Source organism: Gouania willdenowi, chromosome 18 (genome assembly GCF_900634775.1).
Source record: "Gouania willdenowi chromosome 18, fGouWil2.1, whole genome shotgun sequence".
In the NCBI taxonomy this organism is placed as follows: domain Eukaryota; kingdom Metazoa; phylum Chordata; class Actinopteri; order Blenniiformes; family Gobiesocidae; genus Gouania; species Gouania willdenowi.
Window position 1 is genome coordinate 17,749,787 of NC_041061.1, and position 17,695 is coordinate 17,767,481.

The 17,695-nt window shown below is 39.4% G+C and overlaps 3 protein-coding genes across 3 annotated transcripts; all 3 read right to left on the minus strand.

Annotated features, from left to right (window-relative positions):
• Nucleotides 1-2,648: 2,648 nt before the first annotated feature.
• LOC114480837 (uncharacterized) lies at nucleotides 2,649-3,800 on the minus strand. Its single transcript, XM_028475261.1, has 3 exons — nucleotides 3,604-3,800; nucleotides 2,799-3,497; nucleotides 2,649-2,656 (listed from the first exon to the last, which is right to left on the minus strand). The coding sequence occupies exons 1-3, from the start codon at nucleotides 3,650-3,652 to the stop codon at nucleotides 2,649-2,651; spliced, it is 756 nt and encodes a 251-aa protein (XP_028331062.1). The 5' UTR covers nucleotides 3,653-3,800.
• Nucleotides 3,801-5,208: 1,408 nt separating this feature from the next.
• On the minus strand, nucleotides 5,209-12,121 carry LOC114480838 (uncharacterized). The gene is made up of 10 exons (XM_028475263.1): nucleotides 11,896-12,121; nucleotides 11,082-11,789; nucleotides 10,267-10,392; nucleotides 10,158-10,180; nucleotides 9,920-10,067; nucleotides 6,122-6,303; nucleotides 5,935-6,041; nucleotides 5,764-5,892; nucleotides 5,470-5,583; nucleotides 5,209-5,383 (listed from the first exon to the last, which is right to left on the minus strand). Exons 1-10 carry the CDS (start codon nucleotides 11,942-11,944, stop codon nucleotides 5,209-5,211), a joined length of 1,761 nt encoding a protein of 586 aa, XP_028331064.1. The 5' UTR covers nucleotides 11,945-12,121.
• A 3,777-nt stretch (nucleotides 12,122-15,898) lies between these two features.
• Nucleotides 15,899-17,327, minus strand: LOC114480839 (uncharacterized). The gene is made up of 4 exons (XM_028475264.1): nucleotides 17,226-17,327; nucleotides 16,406-17,119; nucleotides 16,108-16,238; nucleotides 15,899-16,012 (listed from the first exon to the last, which is right to left on the minus strand). Exons 1-4 carry the CDS (start codon nucleotides 17,272-17,274, stop codon nucleotides 15,899-15,901), a joined length of 1,008 nt encoding a protein of 335 aa, XP_028331065.1. The 5' UTR covers nucleotides 17,275-17,327.
• Nucleotides 17,328-17,695: the final 368 nt, after the last annotated feature.

The following is a 17,695-nucleotide window of genomic DNA, read 5'->3' on the forward strand; positions in this document are numbered from 1 at the left end:
GGGGAATAAAGGGGAGAGCTTTTTGGGGTCCATCTATAATGTCAGCAAAATGATGGTCCATTGTTCTATAACCACATTTATTTATTATTCTGAATAATATCCACTGTTTTTCAGGAAGTTTATTATTATTTAAGCCTTTTTTTGTAATTTTTAAGATGTAAATCTTTGTTTTAATCAGAAATACAATGGGTTGAAAGTGACCAAAAATGGTGAAAAAGGTGGGAAATGAGATTTAAAAAAAACAAACAGAAATTGGTCAAGAGTGTTAAAGGGGACATGTCATGGTTTTAAATCCTTCCTTTTTACATATAAATCATACAGTTGTGGTCTATATAAAGCTGAGCTGCAAAGCTTGGGTCTTAATTCCTCATTATTATAGCTCCACAGGCCCCTTTTCTGATGTGCTTCTGAGAGCAACTCGTTTTGGTGCGGTCTCTTTAAATGCAAATGAGACACTCCATACCCCGCCCCCTCTTCAGGTGACACTCGGTTCAACTCCACCCTGCTCGGCCATTTTTGTAGTTTGATAGAAGAGATACGGCTATGTAGCGGCGCATAAACTTTTTATTCAGAGGTTATTTACAAAATGTCAACAACAGAAGACTTGTCCATCCAGCCTTACATGTTACAGCCAGTGTCTGACCCAGCGGAGCGAGATGAAAATGAAGATGATGAACCTGAGGAACCCTAACAAGTGAGCTAACACAAGCACCAAGCTAGCACCAAGCTAACGTCACAAAATGCATTTTAATACAGTCTTTTCGGAGACAAAAACGGCAAAATGAAATGACTAATGAAAACTTTAGACTTAAATTAAATCACGTAGACCATATCATCAAGGATCTAAAACGAGCACACAGCGCTAACATATGAAGACGCTGCAACTGCTAAGCAACTGCTAATGCTAACAAAACAATGACAGGGACGTCTTATCATCACACTTTTTAGCGTTATTTACAGCTTACCGAAGTGCTCTGTTCGTCATCTCCAAAGATAGAAGGAATTGAACCCTCAATCAGACAAAGTCTTTCGGCAAATCCTTCTTTATACTGGCGGAGGTTGCTGAAGCAGTCATCCTTGAAGTGCTTCGTGCACACAAAAATGACCTTACCCACAGATGTGGGTACATTTCTGTGAAAAATGAAACTCAACCAGGTACTTTGAAAAGGTTCTGATGCTGGGAGACGGTGTAATGAAGCGTGTGGGTTACTACATCCAACAACCGAACATTTTGACTTATCCTCTTGTAACTTCGGCATCCTGGAGCTTGTACTACAAAATAAAAGTGAGAAATAAAAATGGCGGATTGCTCGAAGTGTTGGACCTGGAGTTGATGTACTAATTTGGCAGTTCCGCTGCAAATACTGTGATGTAATAGTTCAAAAAACGTGATAGAGAATAGAAAAATCGAAACAGATGGAAAAATATGAGCAAAACAGAATATAAAGATATCTACGGAGCACCTGAAGAGACTTATTTGATTTTTTCTGTACTTCTTAGCACTCTAAATATACAACTAAATGCATTAAAGGGCTAAAAAAGTGGATTTAGCATATGTCCCCTTTAAATGAGTGGCTGAAAAAGTAGTAAAAAGGGTTCAAAGTGTCTTTATTGTAGCAATTAGTCGGTACAATTAGGTTTAACTGGCTAATAGTGTGCATGAAAAATTGTGAATGTGGTTAAATTGGCAAAAATAAGCATGAAATATGGTGAAATAAGGTTAAAACTGACAATAATGGGTCAACATATGCAACATTAGGTGGGAATAATGGGGGAAAGTGTTTAAAAGTGCTGAAAATGTGTTGATAGTACAAAGAAAATGGCAAAAAAAGGCATTGAAATTTGATGGAGAAGTAGCAGAATTGAGAGTAATGTAGCACAAAATGTATTAAAAGGAGCAAAAATATGGCAAGAAAAAATTCATTAAAATAGGTTAAAATATGGCATGTTTGGTGTAGTTGCAGAAAAAAAGTAAAAATGAGCAAAACTAGGCTCAAATTGTTTAAAAAAATATTCTTAGATTCTTGAAGGCATCTTGCTATGTAGCTAAAGTTTAAAAGGCAATAAAAGTATCAATGATCCATGAAATACATTTTATTCAGCTCAGATCTTTTATTAAGTACATTTAGAAGCTTTCAGGCCAAACTTGTGGAAACATTAATGGGTTTATTTTACACTATAGACAACGTATCATTTAATTCTTATTTAGAGATAAATCTGATCATGAGATTCTGAATGAAACAAAATCATTGTGAACTTGTGTGTAATCTGTAGTAAACACACACACTGTCTGTGTTCGTCCTCCACATTGAGGATCTGTTGAGTGGGTGAAGATTTTCTCTGCCAGGGATGATTCTCTGCTAAGAGGAAGAAACCATGTAACAGTGAGAAAGGCCAGTCAGTTCATACACTTTATTAGAATTAATTATAATATATGTTTATTAGATAATCCTACCTTAGTGGTTGTTCCTTTGGATTGGCTGATTTTTTTCTCGCACATCATTAAAAAAAGACAAATCAACAGTGTGGTGGTCGGCATCAAAGCTCCACCCAAGATATATTTCAGTTCTGAAGAGTTTAAATAATCTGTGGGATAAGAAACACATATTTTAGGTTAATAATATTTTTTTTGTAATTCATGATTAAGATTAGTGTTCTCAAACACAGGAACTGTGGAATAAAGATATAGAGACACATGCAAAACCTATTTGACTTTTTTATCCCCACATATGTGGCATAAACATCAATACAGAAAAAAAAATACATCAAACAGTTTGACCTGTTGCAGCACTTCTTACCTTTGAGCTCCAGTTTGGTTCCATTTCCAAACACGATGCGTCCACACACAGTAACTGCACAGTAGTAGGTTCCAGCATTAGACTGATCCAGGTTGTTCAATGACAGGTTGTAGACACAGGTCTGTGTTTTATTTGTTTTCCTCTCACACTGATCACTGTTGTCACTTTGGGTGTAGATGAGACTTGGATGATGATCCTCAGAGTTCTTGAACCAGTAAACACTGGGTTCTCCATCACAGCTCCCAGTGGATGCTGTGCACTTTAGAGTCACTGAGTCTCCTGAATGGATTGTCTCAGAGTCTGATTGTTGGACCAAAGCGATAAATAAAGAATTTGTGTCTTTTACAAAAACAGTGGTTCCCTCTGAAAACTCCAAGCTATAACTATTTATAGATTTAGCACAGTAGTAAGTAGCTGAGTCAGAAACTTGGACGTCGTAAATTGTTAAGATTAAACTGTATTTTTCATTCTTCAATGTAAAGCGTCTGTTGTCCTTAAACTCATCGTGAAAAGTTCCTTTTCTGTCAAATGAATAATGGATAGATATGAGCTTTGGTTCCTGCCTCAGAGACTGTTTGTACCAGAAGAATAGTGGATTACCATCATCATCATCATCATATAAACACTGCAGAGTTACACTGTCACCAACATTAACTGAAATCAAACGTGTCTCCTGATGCAGAGATGAGGAAACTTGAGCTGAAACATGGAGAAAAACAAACACACCATCATTCACAGCTAAAGAAAAGTTTGAGTCTCTACAAAGTGAAGAGTATAAAGTTAAAGTGTCAGAAAGAAAACTCACCGATGCTGAGCAAACAGATCAGAGAGAGGACAAAGTGTGCACAAGTCATGGTGCTGGAATTCTGGGGTTGACAGGAACTGAAGCCGCTCTTAAGAACAAGGATTACACTTGATTGGTCGGACTGAAGTGACACTGCACGCCCAACTAAGGAAACATCATCACATGTTCACTGGTAGCTTTGATGTCAGCAGGTTCTGTACATGAGCAGAATCACTGCATCCACTGATACAAGACTTTTATATTCAACATCTGGATGGAAATCACTGTAAATACACATTAGTCACTAAGAAACACACACAGCTGATGATGATTGTGTTAATGATTGAAATGGTTCAGTTTGTTCAGTCACTAATGAAAATCACTTTTTTTGATCCACCTTTTAGCCAAGCAAGTAAATATTTAAAAAACATTTATTGTGGAAAACCTCATATCTCACTCTATCTCCCATTTTGTTGTGGCTTTCTAAAGTCCATGTAGTTTGAGATCCTTGTTTAGCAGAAAGTACTGAGACATAATGAAGGTATTAAACATTTTATTCCATTTGATTTTTATTATTTACTTGAATTATTTTTAGAAATTCGTGGGTCTCCAAAAAACAGTGCGTGCACTTTACATCCTGTTAAAACCACAACAACGGCTTTACTTACTGAAAGCAATGAGGTTTTTTTTTTTCTTTACCATCTTTGGTTGTATTTGTCTAAAGTGAATGAAGAGTAGGGTTTCAATGAAGATCTGGAGGTAAGATGTTGCTCTGAGCCTCTATGACCAGGGTTGGGAGGGTTACTTTTAAAAAGTAATCCGGTACAATTACAAGTTACCTGTTAAAAAATGGAATCAGTAAGTTACTAAGTATCACTATATTAAAATAATGTAACTAATTACTTTTGGATTACATCACCAAACATGCAAATGAAGATAGAAATCAATGGCTACATGTATCCTACTCACTGTATTATTTTAGACAAACATAAAATCGCCTTTTACAGACACACTACATTAAAGGACATATTTTAGTTTAACATGGACTGGGAGAACCCACAGTAGCCTAAATAAATAAGGTGTTAAAATATCAATATACTCATTAATTAAGAACAATTCAGTTGAATCATTGACCTTGACCACAGACCAAACAAAAATGAATATTGAATGGTATATATAATAATTGTTAGTTTTGTAATTTATGTACAACAAAAAAGCACCACCTGAAAGTGCACGTTGTCCTGCATCCCTGCTAGCACCTGCGTTAGCGTTGCGGCGATGGAAACTGTGGTTCCTCTCACTGAGGGGACGGGATGCACTGCGGCTCACTGCACGCAGCCTCCGTCGTAGGCCGGCGCATCTGATGTCCGCCTAGGTCCTCCTACGAGCTCCTCACGGCACTTCTGCCTCGGCCTTCTTTGGGTTGGATACTGCAGAGCTCCCGTTTCCATGCTGTCCCCCGAAACGAGCCGTACTGCACGCTCATTCCTGGGGGTATGGCTCTGCTCCACCGGCAGAAGGCGCGGCCGTGACAGGGTCGGCTCCTCTGCTGTTGGGCAGGCTGCCGCCGACAAAGGGCTCCACCACCTTTCGGTTGGGCCTTCTGGCAGTGTGCAATCCATCGCCTCAAGAGGGCGCAGTTACCCCACAAATGGTTTCTCCGGCCACTGGCAGCCTGCCTGCGGGAGAGGGCATCACTGTACCACGGCCGGTGCCTCCAAGGTTGATCCAGCCGGAGTGCCTATCCACCCTCTCCGTTAAGAGAGAGAAATGGGCAGCGATCGCAGCTCCACCATGGGTGCTGCGGACGATATCAACGGGTTACAGGCTGCAGTTTGAGGTTGTCCCTCCCCATTTTGCCAGTATAATACACACTCAGGCCCAGACCTGGCCCGTGTATTGCAGGAGGAGATTGGCTCTCTGCTCAGCAGAGAGCCAATCTCTATCGTTCCACCCGCACTGTCCCAGAGCAGGTATTTTCTGGTCCCCCCTATCCTGCATCTACGAACAGATTTCTCAGGATATATAAGTTCGGGATGCTTACGCATGCCTCCCTTTCACGCCTGGTGCGTCAGGGAGGTTGGTTCTTGTCTGTTGACCTGAAGGATGCATATTTCCACGTTTCATTACGTTCACAGAAAGTACCTGAGATTTGCTTTCTGGTGGATATGTCATGAATACCCTGTGCTCCCCTTCGGCCTCTCACTGAGCCTAAGGGTGTTCATGCGAGCCACAGAGGCAGCAATAGTCCCGCTGAAGAGGCGGGGCATCCGCTTGGCCACCTGATTGGACGGTTGACTGTTTTTTGCGCTATGATTTGCCACAGCGCACACGCGCATTCTGTTACGTCACCTTTCCGACCTAGGGTTCATGATGAACGCGGAAAAGAGCATGTTGCCCCCTACACAGGAAACTGTCTTCTGGGACTGTCTCTTCACTCGATGCCTCTCACCGCACACCTGTTGGCGCAGCGGGTGGGCATGCCTCGCGCTGTTTTGACCGGACAAATCTGTTCAGATAGGATTATGTCTCCGGTTACTCGGATTGATGGCTTTATGACATCATCCGACTCGGCCACCTCCACATGAAGGAATTCCAGCTGTGGATGGCCTCTCATGGGCTCAGCCCTTTGCGTCATGGCACACGGAGGGTTCTGGTTAGGCTGGAGTGCAGTGCAGCTCTGCACCGTCGGCGGACCTCGGATTTCCTTACGCACAGTGTCTACATGGGGACCGTTATGCCCAGAAACGTGATCTCCACGGATGCTACCCTTATTGGCTGGGATGGAGTGTTCGAGGGCAGGTCGGTGAGAGGCTTTTGGGAAGCAGACCTCCGACACTGTCACATAAATTATTTGGTAATGTCAGCGGTGTTCCTCTTGCTGATCTACTTTCTCCCGTCTCTCGGGGGACATTATGTCCTGGTGAGCATATATCAACCACCAAGCTGGCTTATATGCTCCCGTCGGCTGCTACTGCTGGCGCGCAGGCTGATCCTGTGGTGTTGCAATCATCTCTTCTCTCTGAGAGCGACGCTTGTTCTCGGGGTTCCTGAACGAAGACGCGGACCTGCTGTCCAGGGGCAGGCCAGTGACTGACAAGCGCGTAGCCCGTGTTACTGTGAAAGTGTATTTGGCGGTGCTCGCAGCCTGTCATGTGGGCTTTGGGGATAAAACGGTGAGTCAGCTCCCGCTGATCGGCCGTTTTTTATGAAGGGAGCACACAGGAGTGAGTTGTTTCACCAGACAACCCTTCTTGCTCGAACGAGTGAGAAGAGGTGCTTATTTTGAATGAGGAACTGTACAGACTGTGGGAGTGTCCCTGGCGGGTGGAAAGTTCCCTCCAGCCAATCAGGGCTTGGCGGATTGAGAAAAGTGCTTCTGAGGGCGCCAGGGAGTGTGTATCACATAGTGAGACATCGCACTCATATTACTCATAGAACCGGGGTTATATACTGTAAATCACCTAAAGTTTACATTTGGGATACACCCAAATTAATTTTTTTGGCTGAAACCGTAATAAATGATTTAGCAAATTATTAGTGCCAATGGATTTCTGGCTCTGAATGTGTAAATAACCACTTGAATTAAAACATTGCAATTGTATAAATCCTTTAATAATTACAGAACTGTGTGTGTGTGTGTTTATGGAGCGAATTTCTCCCTGACGCGGTGTCTGTTCGACATGAAACTTTTTTAACAGGTTCCACCTACCCCCGAGTGTGCATCCATTTTTTTGGACTTATTTGGTGTTGCAAAACATTTATTTTCATTTTATTTAGCCCGGACGACACATTCATATATACCCAGAAATGAAACCTATTCAGCTTTTGACCTCAGTGCGCACCAATCTGTTTTTTTACAATGGCAACCAGGAGGACAGGTAGCGAGTCTCGCGCGCGCACGCGCACACACACTATCTCAAAACACGCTCTCACCACAATTAAAGTATTTATAATAAAAATATACTGAGTAAAATAAAACAAAAACTAAACAATGTTAATACAAAAAGTACACAAAACGACAATGGAATAGCACAAAAATATACCAAAAGGCTCCAAAAACACACAAAACGACTCCAAAAAACATACATTACAGAAAAATACACTAAACGACAACAAAAATATGAAAATGAGTCAAAATGCACAAAATTAAATATACAAGAAATACACAAAATGACAACAGAAATGCACAAAACTACACCAAAAAATATACAAAAATACACAAAATGACTCCAGAATCACTCTACTATGGCAACAAAAAAAACTACAATTATACAAAAATGCACAAAAAGACAACAGAAAGATACAAAAATACACATAATGACTCCAAAAAACATATATTACAGAAAAATACACAAAACAAAAAAAAATATAAAAATGGAATCTGAAGTATTTTGACTCGGTCTAGTCTCGGACTCAGGCTGCCCGGACTGGGGATTTTTCTCGTTCGAGACCAGCACTAATTCCTGCTATTTTTAAACTTTGTTATAATGTGATAACATGGAGAAGAACGGGATAAAACAATATTTTATTCATTATTTAATCCACCCCATATAATGACCACAACCTTCGTGTGTGTGTGTGTGTGTGTGTGTGTGTGTGTGTGTGTGTGTGTGTGTGTGTGTGTGCGTGTGTGTGTGTGCGTGTGTGCGTGCGTGCGTGCGTGTTTGTTTACGGTGTCAGTTTGGACCGTGGAGCAGAAGGAGATATAAACTAATCACCGGTAAAACTCCAGAAAACAATCACCAGTAATAAATATTATCTCCATGGTAAAGACAGTAGCTCTAACAACTGGTAAAATGATAAACTGGTGATATTACAGCCTGTGAATGCAGTACGGGGGACGCACTTACTCCGCCTCTGGGTCCTAGTGCTAGCCGTCTGGTGAAGCCTGTTCCGTTTCCCGTTTATCGAGGTCCGTGTGTGTTTAATACGTCCGTGTGTCAGCATGTTTATGACTCTGTCCATCCACTCTTTTCATTATATCCATGTCTTTTAAGGCTTTATTACATAGTATCGGCGTTGTCCGGGCCACCGCCATCTTGATTTATGTCGTCAGAAGTGCGTCATCACCACAAGTTGCACAAGCCAGAATAACTCAAATAACTGTAACGAGGTTTTATTAGTCTATTTTCTTTTTAAAGTGGTGTTTTTTTGTGGCTTCAGACTCACTTACATTTATGTATATAATATGTTCCCCACAATATAAACAGGTTCACAATATAATTATTTTTTATAGTTTCTGTTTCCACTGTATCCAGAATAATAAAAATCATTCTCAACAATTATTTAGTTTCACATCTACCTGAAGCTCTATGTTTTTAACACTGCTGACAACTTGTTTGTAGTTTTATTTCAGAAAGTTTCACTTTTACAGTTACAGTTGGAAACCTTTGTTAATTGAATATCTTTGTTACATTACAGCAACCAAATTAAACTATATCAACTAAGTGAATTCATAACAATAACCTGTGTAAAGGCTTTTTCAAACTAGAAAATAATCTTGTGAAATCTGTGACCTGTTGACCTGCACAACTCAAAGAATCAGAATCAAGAATCATTATTTCCTGGCAGAAATGCTTTTAAACACTTGCTGTACATTCAGCTGACATAAAAATCTTGTTTTCAAATATGTAGAATAATTGTGGATTTATCAGTAGCAGTAGTAGTTTTAATATTTTAGTTAATTTTTTGCAGGAACCTTTTTTGTCCATCAAATGTATTTAAAATAAACTAAAATTAAAGAGAGAATGTTATTTAACTGTTGAACCTTGTCTTTATTTTATTTATTTATATATTTTTAAATAAATAAAAATGTTTATGGTCTTGACTCGATCTCGGCTCCCGAAAGTCTTGGTCTTGTCTTGGTCTCGGTGCATTCTGGTCTCAGGCAAGTCTTGGTCTCGGATAGTGTGGTCTTGAACACAGCACTATCTGATTATGAACAGCTGCTTGTGGACTGCTTTCTGCTGTAATGGTTATGGCTCAGGGCCTCGATAAAGAGCTGATTCTGGTTAAATAAGAAGGTTAATCACGTGTTTACATACAGCCAGAGACCAAGTGTGACAACACATCCACCTGTACAAGTACGTGTCACGGTACCAGCACCAACCATGTATTAGTTGGCTGTTTGTTGCTCTTTCCCTCCTCAGTTAGGTTGAGTTCATGTGTCTGAGAAACTTAAAGTAATTGTTTAATGTCACACTATATATAGATCCACACACTAACACAGTGGTCTATGATCAAAGAAAAGTCTTTATTTGGTGCCATTTTTACTTTGTATGACAAAACTTTTACAACAATAAAATATGAAACAAAGTGTATATATTCTAAAAACCTCTAGGGATGGAATTTTTTTTAGGTATGACTACAAAATACTTTACATGGGAGTAAACACATTCCTCCTGCCTCCGTATTTGAGATCTGGTGAATGAAGAAACGATCGGAACTGCATAAGTCAGATCGTATGAACTTTGGTTGATACCCTGTTAACAAGAAGAAGATTTCAGATCAGAAAAGTGATTTAATCATTTAATGTGAGTTACTGAAGAACATGCTCAGCAGGTAAAACCTACCTCTGTGTCTGTAGCTGGAAGAGCTGGAAAGTTGTCGGAAAGAGAAAATGTTTATCACTAAAAGGCCAAACTCATAGAATCCAAAGTGAAAGTGGTTTAAGTAGCGTACCTGTGGATCTGCTGCTGTTGGCTTTAAGCATCTTGTACATGAAAATGATTAAAAGGATCAATATAATGGAGGTGACGAGCAAAGCTCCACCCATGACATACACCAAGACCCAATGGTTGAAACCATCTGCAGAGAGACAGACACAGGAAGTTCAGTTCTGTCACATCAAAGTTTAGAATATGAAATGATGCACAACAAATCACCCTTCAAGGAACAATAAAGTGAAGTTGACATTTTGTAACTAAAAGCAATAATCAGGGCTGTGTTAACATGCTGATCATACCTCCCACTAAGCTATCAGACAGAAAGTCAGTAGTGCTTTAACATACATGATCTTACATGTTCTGACAGTGGTGCAAATATTTCATATTGATTTGAGGCAAATGCCTTGAACAGTTTACTAGTGTTATTTTACCTGTTTGATAACGTAATATTCGGTCGGAGATCAAATGCAATATCATGCAGTCACATCGGCATGTTTATAAACCTCAGACCATTTGGTTCTTCCTCAGTTGTCAAGCTGTGCTTTACAAGTTACAAAGAAAAAATGTGCTTCATTTATATCCAGATGTAAGTTGTGAAAAATCCTCTAACATGAAGAAAAATACACAATTTCAAACCAGCTTGAAAAGTTAGTCTTATAGTATTTGTTTCTATTATCTGTCTTTTACACAAGGTGCTTATGAACATGGTTAAACAACAGTGTATTTATAATCTGGTACTTAATTCACGCCTGTGAGAGACCTGCTTTACCCTGAATGTGTTCTTTATGTAACCAATCATCAAACAGTTTGACATGTTGCAGCACTTCTTACCTTTGAGCTCCAGTCTGGTTCCATTTCCAAACACGATGCGTCCACACACAGTAACTGCACAGTAGTAGGTTCCAGCATTAGACTGATCCAGGTTGTTCAATGACAGGTTGTAGACACAGGTGTGTTTTTTATTTGTTTTCCTCTCACACTGATCACTGTTGTCACTTTGGGTGTAGATGAGACTTGGATGATGATCCTCAGAGTTCTTGAACCAGTAAACACTGGGTTCTCCATCACAGCTCCCAGTGGATGCTGTGCACTTTATAGTCACTGAGTCTCCTGGATGGATTGTCTCAGAGTCTGATTGTTGGACCAAAGCGTTAAATGAAGAATTTGCATTTTTTACAAAGACAGTGGTTCCTTCTAAAAACTCCAAGCTAAAACTATGCATAGATTTAGCACAGTAGTAAGTGGCTGAGTCAGAAACTTGCACATCAGAAATTGTTAGGTATAAAGTGTTGTCTCTCATATCCGATGTGAAGCGTCTGTTATTAATAAATTCATCATGGGACGTTCCTTCTTTTTTATATTTATGATATGTAGAAATTATCTTTGGTTGTTTCCCCAGAGGCTGTTTGTACCAAAAGATAAATGATGCATCATCATCATCATATAAACACTGCAGAGTTACACTGTCACCAACATGAACTGAAATCAAACGTCTCTCCTGATACAGAGACGAGGACGATGATTGACAGGTTTCTTGAGCTGAAACATGGAGAAAAACAAACACACCATCATTCACAGCTAAAGAAAAGTCTGAGTCTCTACAAAGTGAAGAGTATAAAGTTAAAGTGTCAGAAAGAAAACTCACCGATGCTGAGCAAACAGATCAGAGAGAGGACAAAGTGTGCACAAGTCATGGTGCTGGAATTCTGGGGTTGACAGGAACTGAAGCCGCTCTTAAGAACAAGGATTACACTTGATTGGTCGGACTGAAGTGACACTGCACGCCCAACTAAGGAAACATCATCACATGTTCACTGGTAGCTTTGATGTCAGCAGGTTCTGTACATGAGCAGATTCACTGCATCCACTGATACAAGACTTTGATATTCAACATCTGGATGGAAATCACTGTAGATACACATTAGTCACTAAGAAACACACACAGCTGATGATGATGTTAGATAATGAAGCTTTATTAATGTGCTGAGATGACATTTTACACTTTTTTTAGGATCTATGTTTAAATACAGAAAGTAAATTTATTTCTGACACTTGTAATGGATTTTTTTAAAATCTAAATGGAATGTGGTTTAAATTACTTTTAATAGTCCTAATGTTTGATATTTGCTTTTAAAGGATTTTATCTGATTAATTCCACACACTCTTGATAACAATGATCCTGTACATTGTATTGTGTGTATGGAGACTTGTTGCTCTTTTTGCTTCACTTTGAGCATCAAGTCCTGAGATATTATGAATATCAAACATGTTAACAGTTATTGTGTCATGCTCACTTTACATTTATTTCCTGTGTATTTTGAAGTGTTATTGGTAGGACGTATTAGTAGAAAAACACACATTTTGTATATGTTGGTCTGTGAGAGACGGTGCATACACTTTTACATCCTGTCCAAACCACAGTAGCTGCTTCACTGACTGAGAACAGTGAGTTTTTAGTAAGAGCTCAGTTTGTTTTCTGCTGTTTACGTGATGAAAGGAGAGCTTTGATCCACACAGCTACAGAGGACTACCATCAACATGTCTTCATGGTTCAGCTCTTCCTGAATGACATGTCAGCCTGTTATTCACACGCTTAGAGCCTCATCATATATGATCATAGATATGTAAATGTTAGGAGATGGTTGAGGTGGTTCTAGTTTCTGATAAAGGAGCACTGGCAGGCTTCCTTAGTGAAGTGGTTTAGACATGTGAGAGAGGAAAGCTCAGGGTCAACCTAAGGCCCATTGAAGTGTTTCTATCTGGTCTGGGATTAACTTTAGATTCTCCTGGAAGAGATGGTGGTAGTGGTTTGGAGAGGCTTGTCTGGGCTTCATTGCTGAGGCTGTTGTCCTTCCAAACTGGACCCTAATGAGCAGATAGTGACGTGTATGAGTGTTTGTGATAATCTAGAGATATAGTTGGTGCTGAGGAGCCAAAAGATGAGCTAACACTGAACTTAAAGAGGAAGTAGTTTGTTACGTACAGAGCTGCACAGACCAACTGCTCACTGTCATCATTTCTTAAGGTTTCCATTAATGAACAAAGGATGGATGTGGAATGAGAGCTGAGTGGTCAGTGGTGACCAATAGAGGATAGATGAAGATATGCTGATAGAGTATTTAAAAGCTGAGTTGACAAAAAAGCTGTTATTTTGTTTTGTTTTTTTTAGCCCTGAATCATTAATGCTTCTTGCAGTTATGCATAGAGTAGAACAGTGGTTATTAAACCTTTTCAGCCCACGACCCCCAAAATAAAGGTTCCAGAAATGGGGGACCCCCACTGTACCTGAAGGTGGTTGAACACAGACATGAACATTAAAGAACAGTCATATGGAGACAGAGCCATCAATGATGGGGAATAAAGGGGAGAGATTTTTGGGGTCCATCTATAATGTCAGCAAAATGATGGTCCATTGTTCTATAACCACATTTATTTATTATTCTGATTAATATCTACTGTTATCCAGGAAGTTTATTATTATTTGAGCCATAGTATATAGTCATGTTAAAGATGTAAATCTTTGTTTTAATCAGAAATACAATGAGTAAAAAGTGACCAAAAATGGTGGAATTAGATTTTTTTAAAAACACAGAAATTGGTCAGAGTTCAATCAATCAATCAATCAATCAATCTTTTATTTGTATAGCGCCAAATCATAACCAATGGTATCTCAAGACACTTTACAGTAGAGCAGTCTTAAGGATGGACTTATCATTTTATGGATACACACATATGCATATATACGTATATGCACATATATATGTATCCCACACCCAACATCAATTCATCATGGCGGCAAGGAAAACCTTCTGTTAAGCAGCAGGAACCTTGTGTGGATCCCATTCCTATGATGAACAGCCATCCACGTTATGCTGTGTTGGGTGTGTGCAGAGGAAAGGGTGGAGACAGAGTTGTTGAGACTCTGTAACTCCACACTGAGGATCCCACGGACCTGCAAGACAAAAGCCAGAAGGAGTACAGGAGCAAACACACAAGGGAAGAAGCAGACATAGAGGGAGTGTTAGAGAGAGGAATGGGACCCTCTCCGGTCCCTTTCTAACCTAAATGACCTCTCTCCAACCGAGCATGCCAGACCCCCCCCCCCCCCCCCCACCGGCAGTCTATGCCTATTGCATCATTAACTGAGCTATGAGCTGGTTCCTAACTAAAAGCTTTACCAAAGAGGAATGTTTTGAGCCTAACCTTAAAGGTAGAGAGGGTGTCTGCCCCCCGAACCGTGGTTGGTAGATGGTTCCAGAGAAGTGGGGCCTGATAACTGAAAGCTCTTCCTCCTATACTACTTTTAGAGACAAATGGAACAACGAGTAGTCCAGCATTTTGAGAGCGTAGTGTTCTGGGGGGATTGTATGGCACTACAAGCTCCTTAAGATAGACTGGTGCCTGTCCATTTAGGGCTTTATAAGTGAGAAGAAGAATCTTGAATTCTATTCTATATTTTATGGGAAGCGAATGCAGAGGCTAATACAGGAGTAATGTGATCTCTTCTCCTAGTTTTAGTCAGTACACGTGCTGCAGCATTTTGAACCAGCTGAAGTGTCTTAAGCAACTTGCTCGGGCAGCCTGCTAAAAGAGAATTACAATAATCCAGTCTAGAGGTAACAAAAGCATGGACTAGCTTTTTGGCGTCGCTCTGAGACAGGATAGATCTGATTTTAGCAATGTTACGGAGATGAAAGAAGGCAGTTCTTGAAGTTTGTTTTATGTGAGAGTTGAAGGATAAATTCTGATCAGAGTTGTAAATTACAGTGGCCGAAAATGGACAGAAAAAGAGGTGAAAAGGGTTCAAAGTGTCAATATTGTAAGAATTAGTTTAAACTTGCAAATAGCTGGCATGACAAATTGTAAATGTTGTTAAATTGGCAAAAATAAGCATGAAATATGGTGAAATAAGGTTCAACCTGACAATAATGGGTCAACATATGCAACATTTGGTGGGAAAAATGGGGGAAAGTGTTTAAAAGTGTAAAAAATATCTTGAAAGTAGAAAAAAAATCACAAAAGGCATTTAAATTTGATGGAGAAGTAGCAGAAATGGGAGTAATGTAGCACAAAATGTATTAAAAGTATCAAAATTATGGCAAGAATAAGTTAAATAGGTTAAAATATGGCATGTTTGGTGTGACAGAAAAATTTTAAGAATAAGCAAAACTTTGCTCAAATTGTTCAAAAAATATTCTTAGATTCTTGAAGGCATCTTGCTATGTAGCTAATGTTTAAAAGGCAATAAAAGGATCAATGATCATGAAAGACTTTTTATTCAGCTCAGATCTTTTATTAAGTACATTTAGAGCAGGGATGTCCAATTCCGGTCCTCGAGGGCCACTGTCCAGCATGTTTTAGATGTTTTTCCTCTTCCAACACACCTGATTCAAATTATCAACTCCTCATCCAGCTCTGCAGAAGCCTGATAATGATCCTAATCATTTGAATTAGGTGTGTTGGAAGAGGGAAACATCTAAAACATGCTGGATAGTGGCCCTCGAGGACCGGAATTGGACACCCCTGATTTAGAAGCTTTCAGGCAAAACTTGTGGAAACAGTAATGGGTTCTTTTACACTATACACAATGCATCATTTAATTCTTATTTACAGATAAATCTGATCATGAGATTCTGAATGAAACATAATCATTGTGAACTTGTGTGTAATCTGGAGTAAACACACACACTGTCTGTGTTCGTCCTCCACATTGAGGATCTGTTGAGTGGGTGAAGATTTTCTCTGCCAGGGATGATTCTCTGCTAAGAGGAAGAAACCATGTAACGGTGAGAAAGGCCAGTCAGTTCATACACTTTATTAGAATTAATTATAATATATGTTTATTAGATAATCCTACCTTAGTGGTTGTTCCTTTGGATTGGCTGATTTTTTTCTCACACATCATTAAAAAAAGACAAATCAACAGTGTGGTGGTCGGCATCAAAGCTCCACCCAAGATATATTTCAGTTCTGAAGAGTATAAATCATCTGTGGGATAAGAAACACATATTCAGGTTTTTAATTTTCACTTTGTAAAAATCGTTAAAAATGTTAAGCACAGCAACACATTTTACTGTTTTTTTCTGCATATGTGGCATAAACATCAATATAGATACAAATTATCAAACAGTTTGACCTGTTGCAGCACTTCTTACCTTTGAGCTCCAGTTTGGTTCCATTTCCAAACACGATGCGTCCACACACAGTAACTGCACAGTAGTAGGTTCCAGCATTAGACTGATCCAGGTTGTTCAATGACAGGTTGGAGACACAGGTGTGTTTTTTATTTGTTTTCCTCTCACACTGATCACTGTTGTCACTTTGGGTGTAGATGAGACTTGGATGATGATCCTCAGAGTTCTTGAACCAGTAAACACTGTGTTCTCCATCACAGCTCCCAGTGGATGCTGTGCACTTTAGAGTCACTGATTCTCCTGGATGGATTGTTTTAGAGTCTGATTGTTGGACCAAAGCGTTAAATAAAGAATTTCGGTCTTTTACAAAAACAGTGGTTCCCTCTGAAAACTGCATGTGAAAACGATTCATAGATTTAGCACAGTAGTAAGTAGCTGAGTCAGAAACTTGGACGTCTGAAATTGTTAAGATTAAACTGTGTTTTTCATTCTTCAATGTAAAGCGTATATCGTCCTTAAACTCATCTTGGAAAGTTCCTTTTCTGTCAAATGCAAACTGGGTAGATATTAGCTTTGGTTCCTGCCTCAGAGGCTGTTTGTACCAGAAGAATAGTGGATTACCATCATCATCCTTCTGATAGAAACACTGCAGAGTTACATTGTCACCAACATTAACTGAAATCAAACGTCTCTCCTGATACAGAGACGAGGACGATGATTGACAGGTTTCTTGAGCTGAAACATGGAGAAAAACAAACACACCATCATTCACAGCTAAAGAAAAGTCTGAGTCTCTACAAAGTGAAGAGTATAAAGTTAAAGTGTCAGAAAGAAAACTCACCGATGCTGAGCAAACAGATCAGAGAGAGGACAAAGTGTGCACAAGTCATGGTGCTGGAATTCTGGGGTTGACAGGAACTGAAGCCGCTCTTAAGAACAAGGATTACACTTGATTGGTCAGACTGAAGTGACACTGCACGCCCAACTAAGGAAACATCATCACATGTTCACTGGTAGCTTTGATGTCAGCAGGTTCTGTACATGAGCAGATTCACTGCATCCACTGATAGAAGACTTTTATATTCAACATCTGGATGGAAATCACTGTAAATACACATTAGTCACTAAGAAACACACACAGCTGATGATGATGTTAGATAATCAAGCTTTATTAATGTGCTGAGATGACATTTTACACTTTTTTTAGGATCTATGTTTAAATTTAGAAAATACATTTATTTCTAATATTTGTAATGGATTTTTTTTCAAATCTAAATGGAATGTGGTTTAAATTACTTTTAATAGTCCTAA

Coding starts and splice junctions, on each gene's coding strand:
- LOC114480838 (XM_028475263.1), bottom strand. CDS start 11,944: ATGACTTGTGCACACTTTGTCCTCTCTCTGATCTGTTTGCTCAGCATC. Junction 10,393..11,081: donor AACCAGACTGGAGCTCAAAG/GTAAGAAGTGCT, acceptor GTCTCTCTGCAG/ATGGTTTCAACCATTGGGTC. Junction 6,042..6,121: donor TCATAAAGCCATCAATCCGA/GTAACCGGAGAC, acceptor CTGCGCCAACAG/GTGTGCGGTGAGAGGCATCG.
- LOC114480839 (XM_028475264.1), bottom strand. CDS start 17,274: ATGACTTGTGCACACTTTGTCCTCTCTCTGATCTGTTTGCTCAGCATC. Junction 17,120..17,225: donor GATCTGTTTGCTCAGCATCG/GTGAGTTTTCTT, acceptor TCCATGTTTCAG/CTCAAGAAACCTGTCAATCA. Junction 16,013..16,107: donor CCAAAGGAACAACCACTAAG/GTAGGATTATCT, acceptor TCTTCCTCTTAG/CAGAGAATCATCCCTGGCAG.
- LOC114480837 (XM_028475261.1), bottom strand. CDS start 3,652: ATGACTTGTGCACACTTTGTCCTCTCTCTGATCTGTTTGCTCAGCATC. Junction 3,498..3,603: donor GATCTGTTTGCTCAGCATCG/GTGAGTTTTCTT, acceptor TCCATGTTTCAG/CTCAAGTTTCCTCATCTCTG.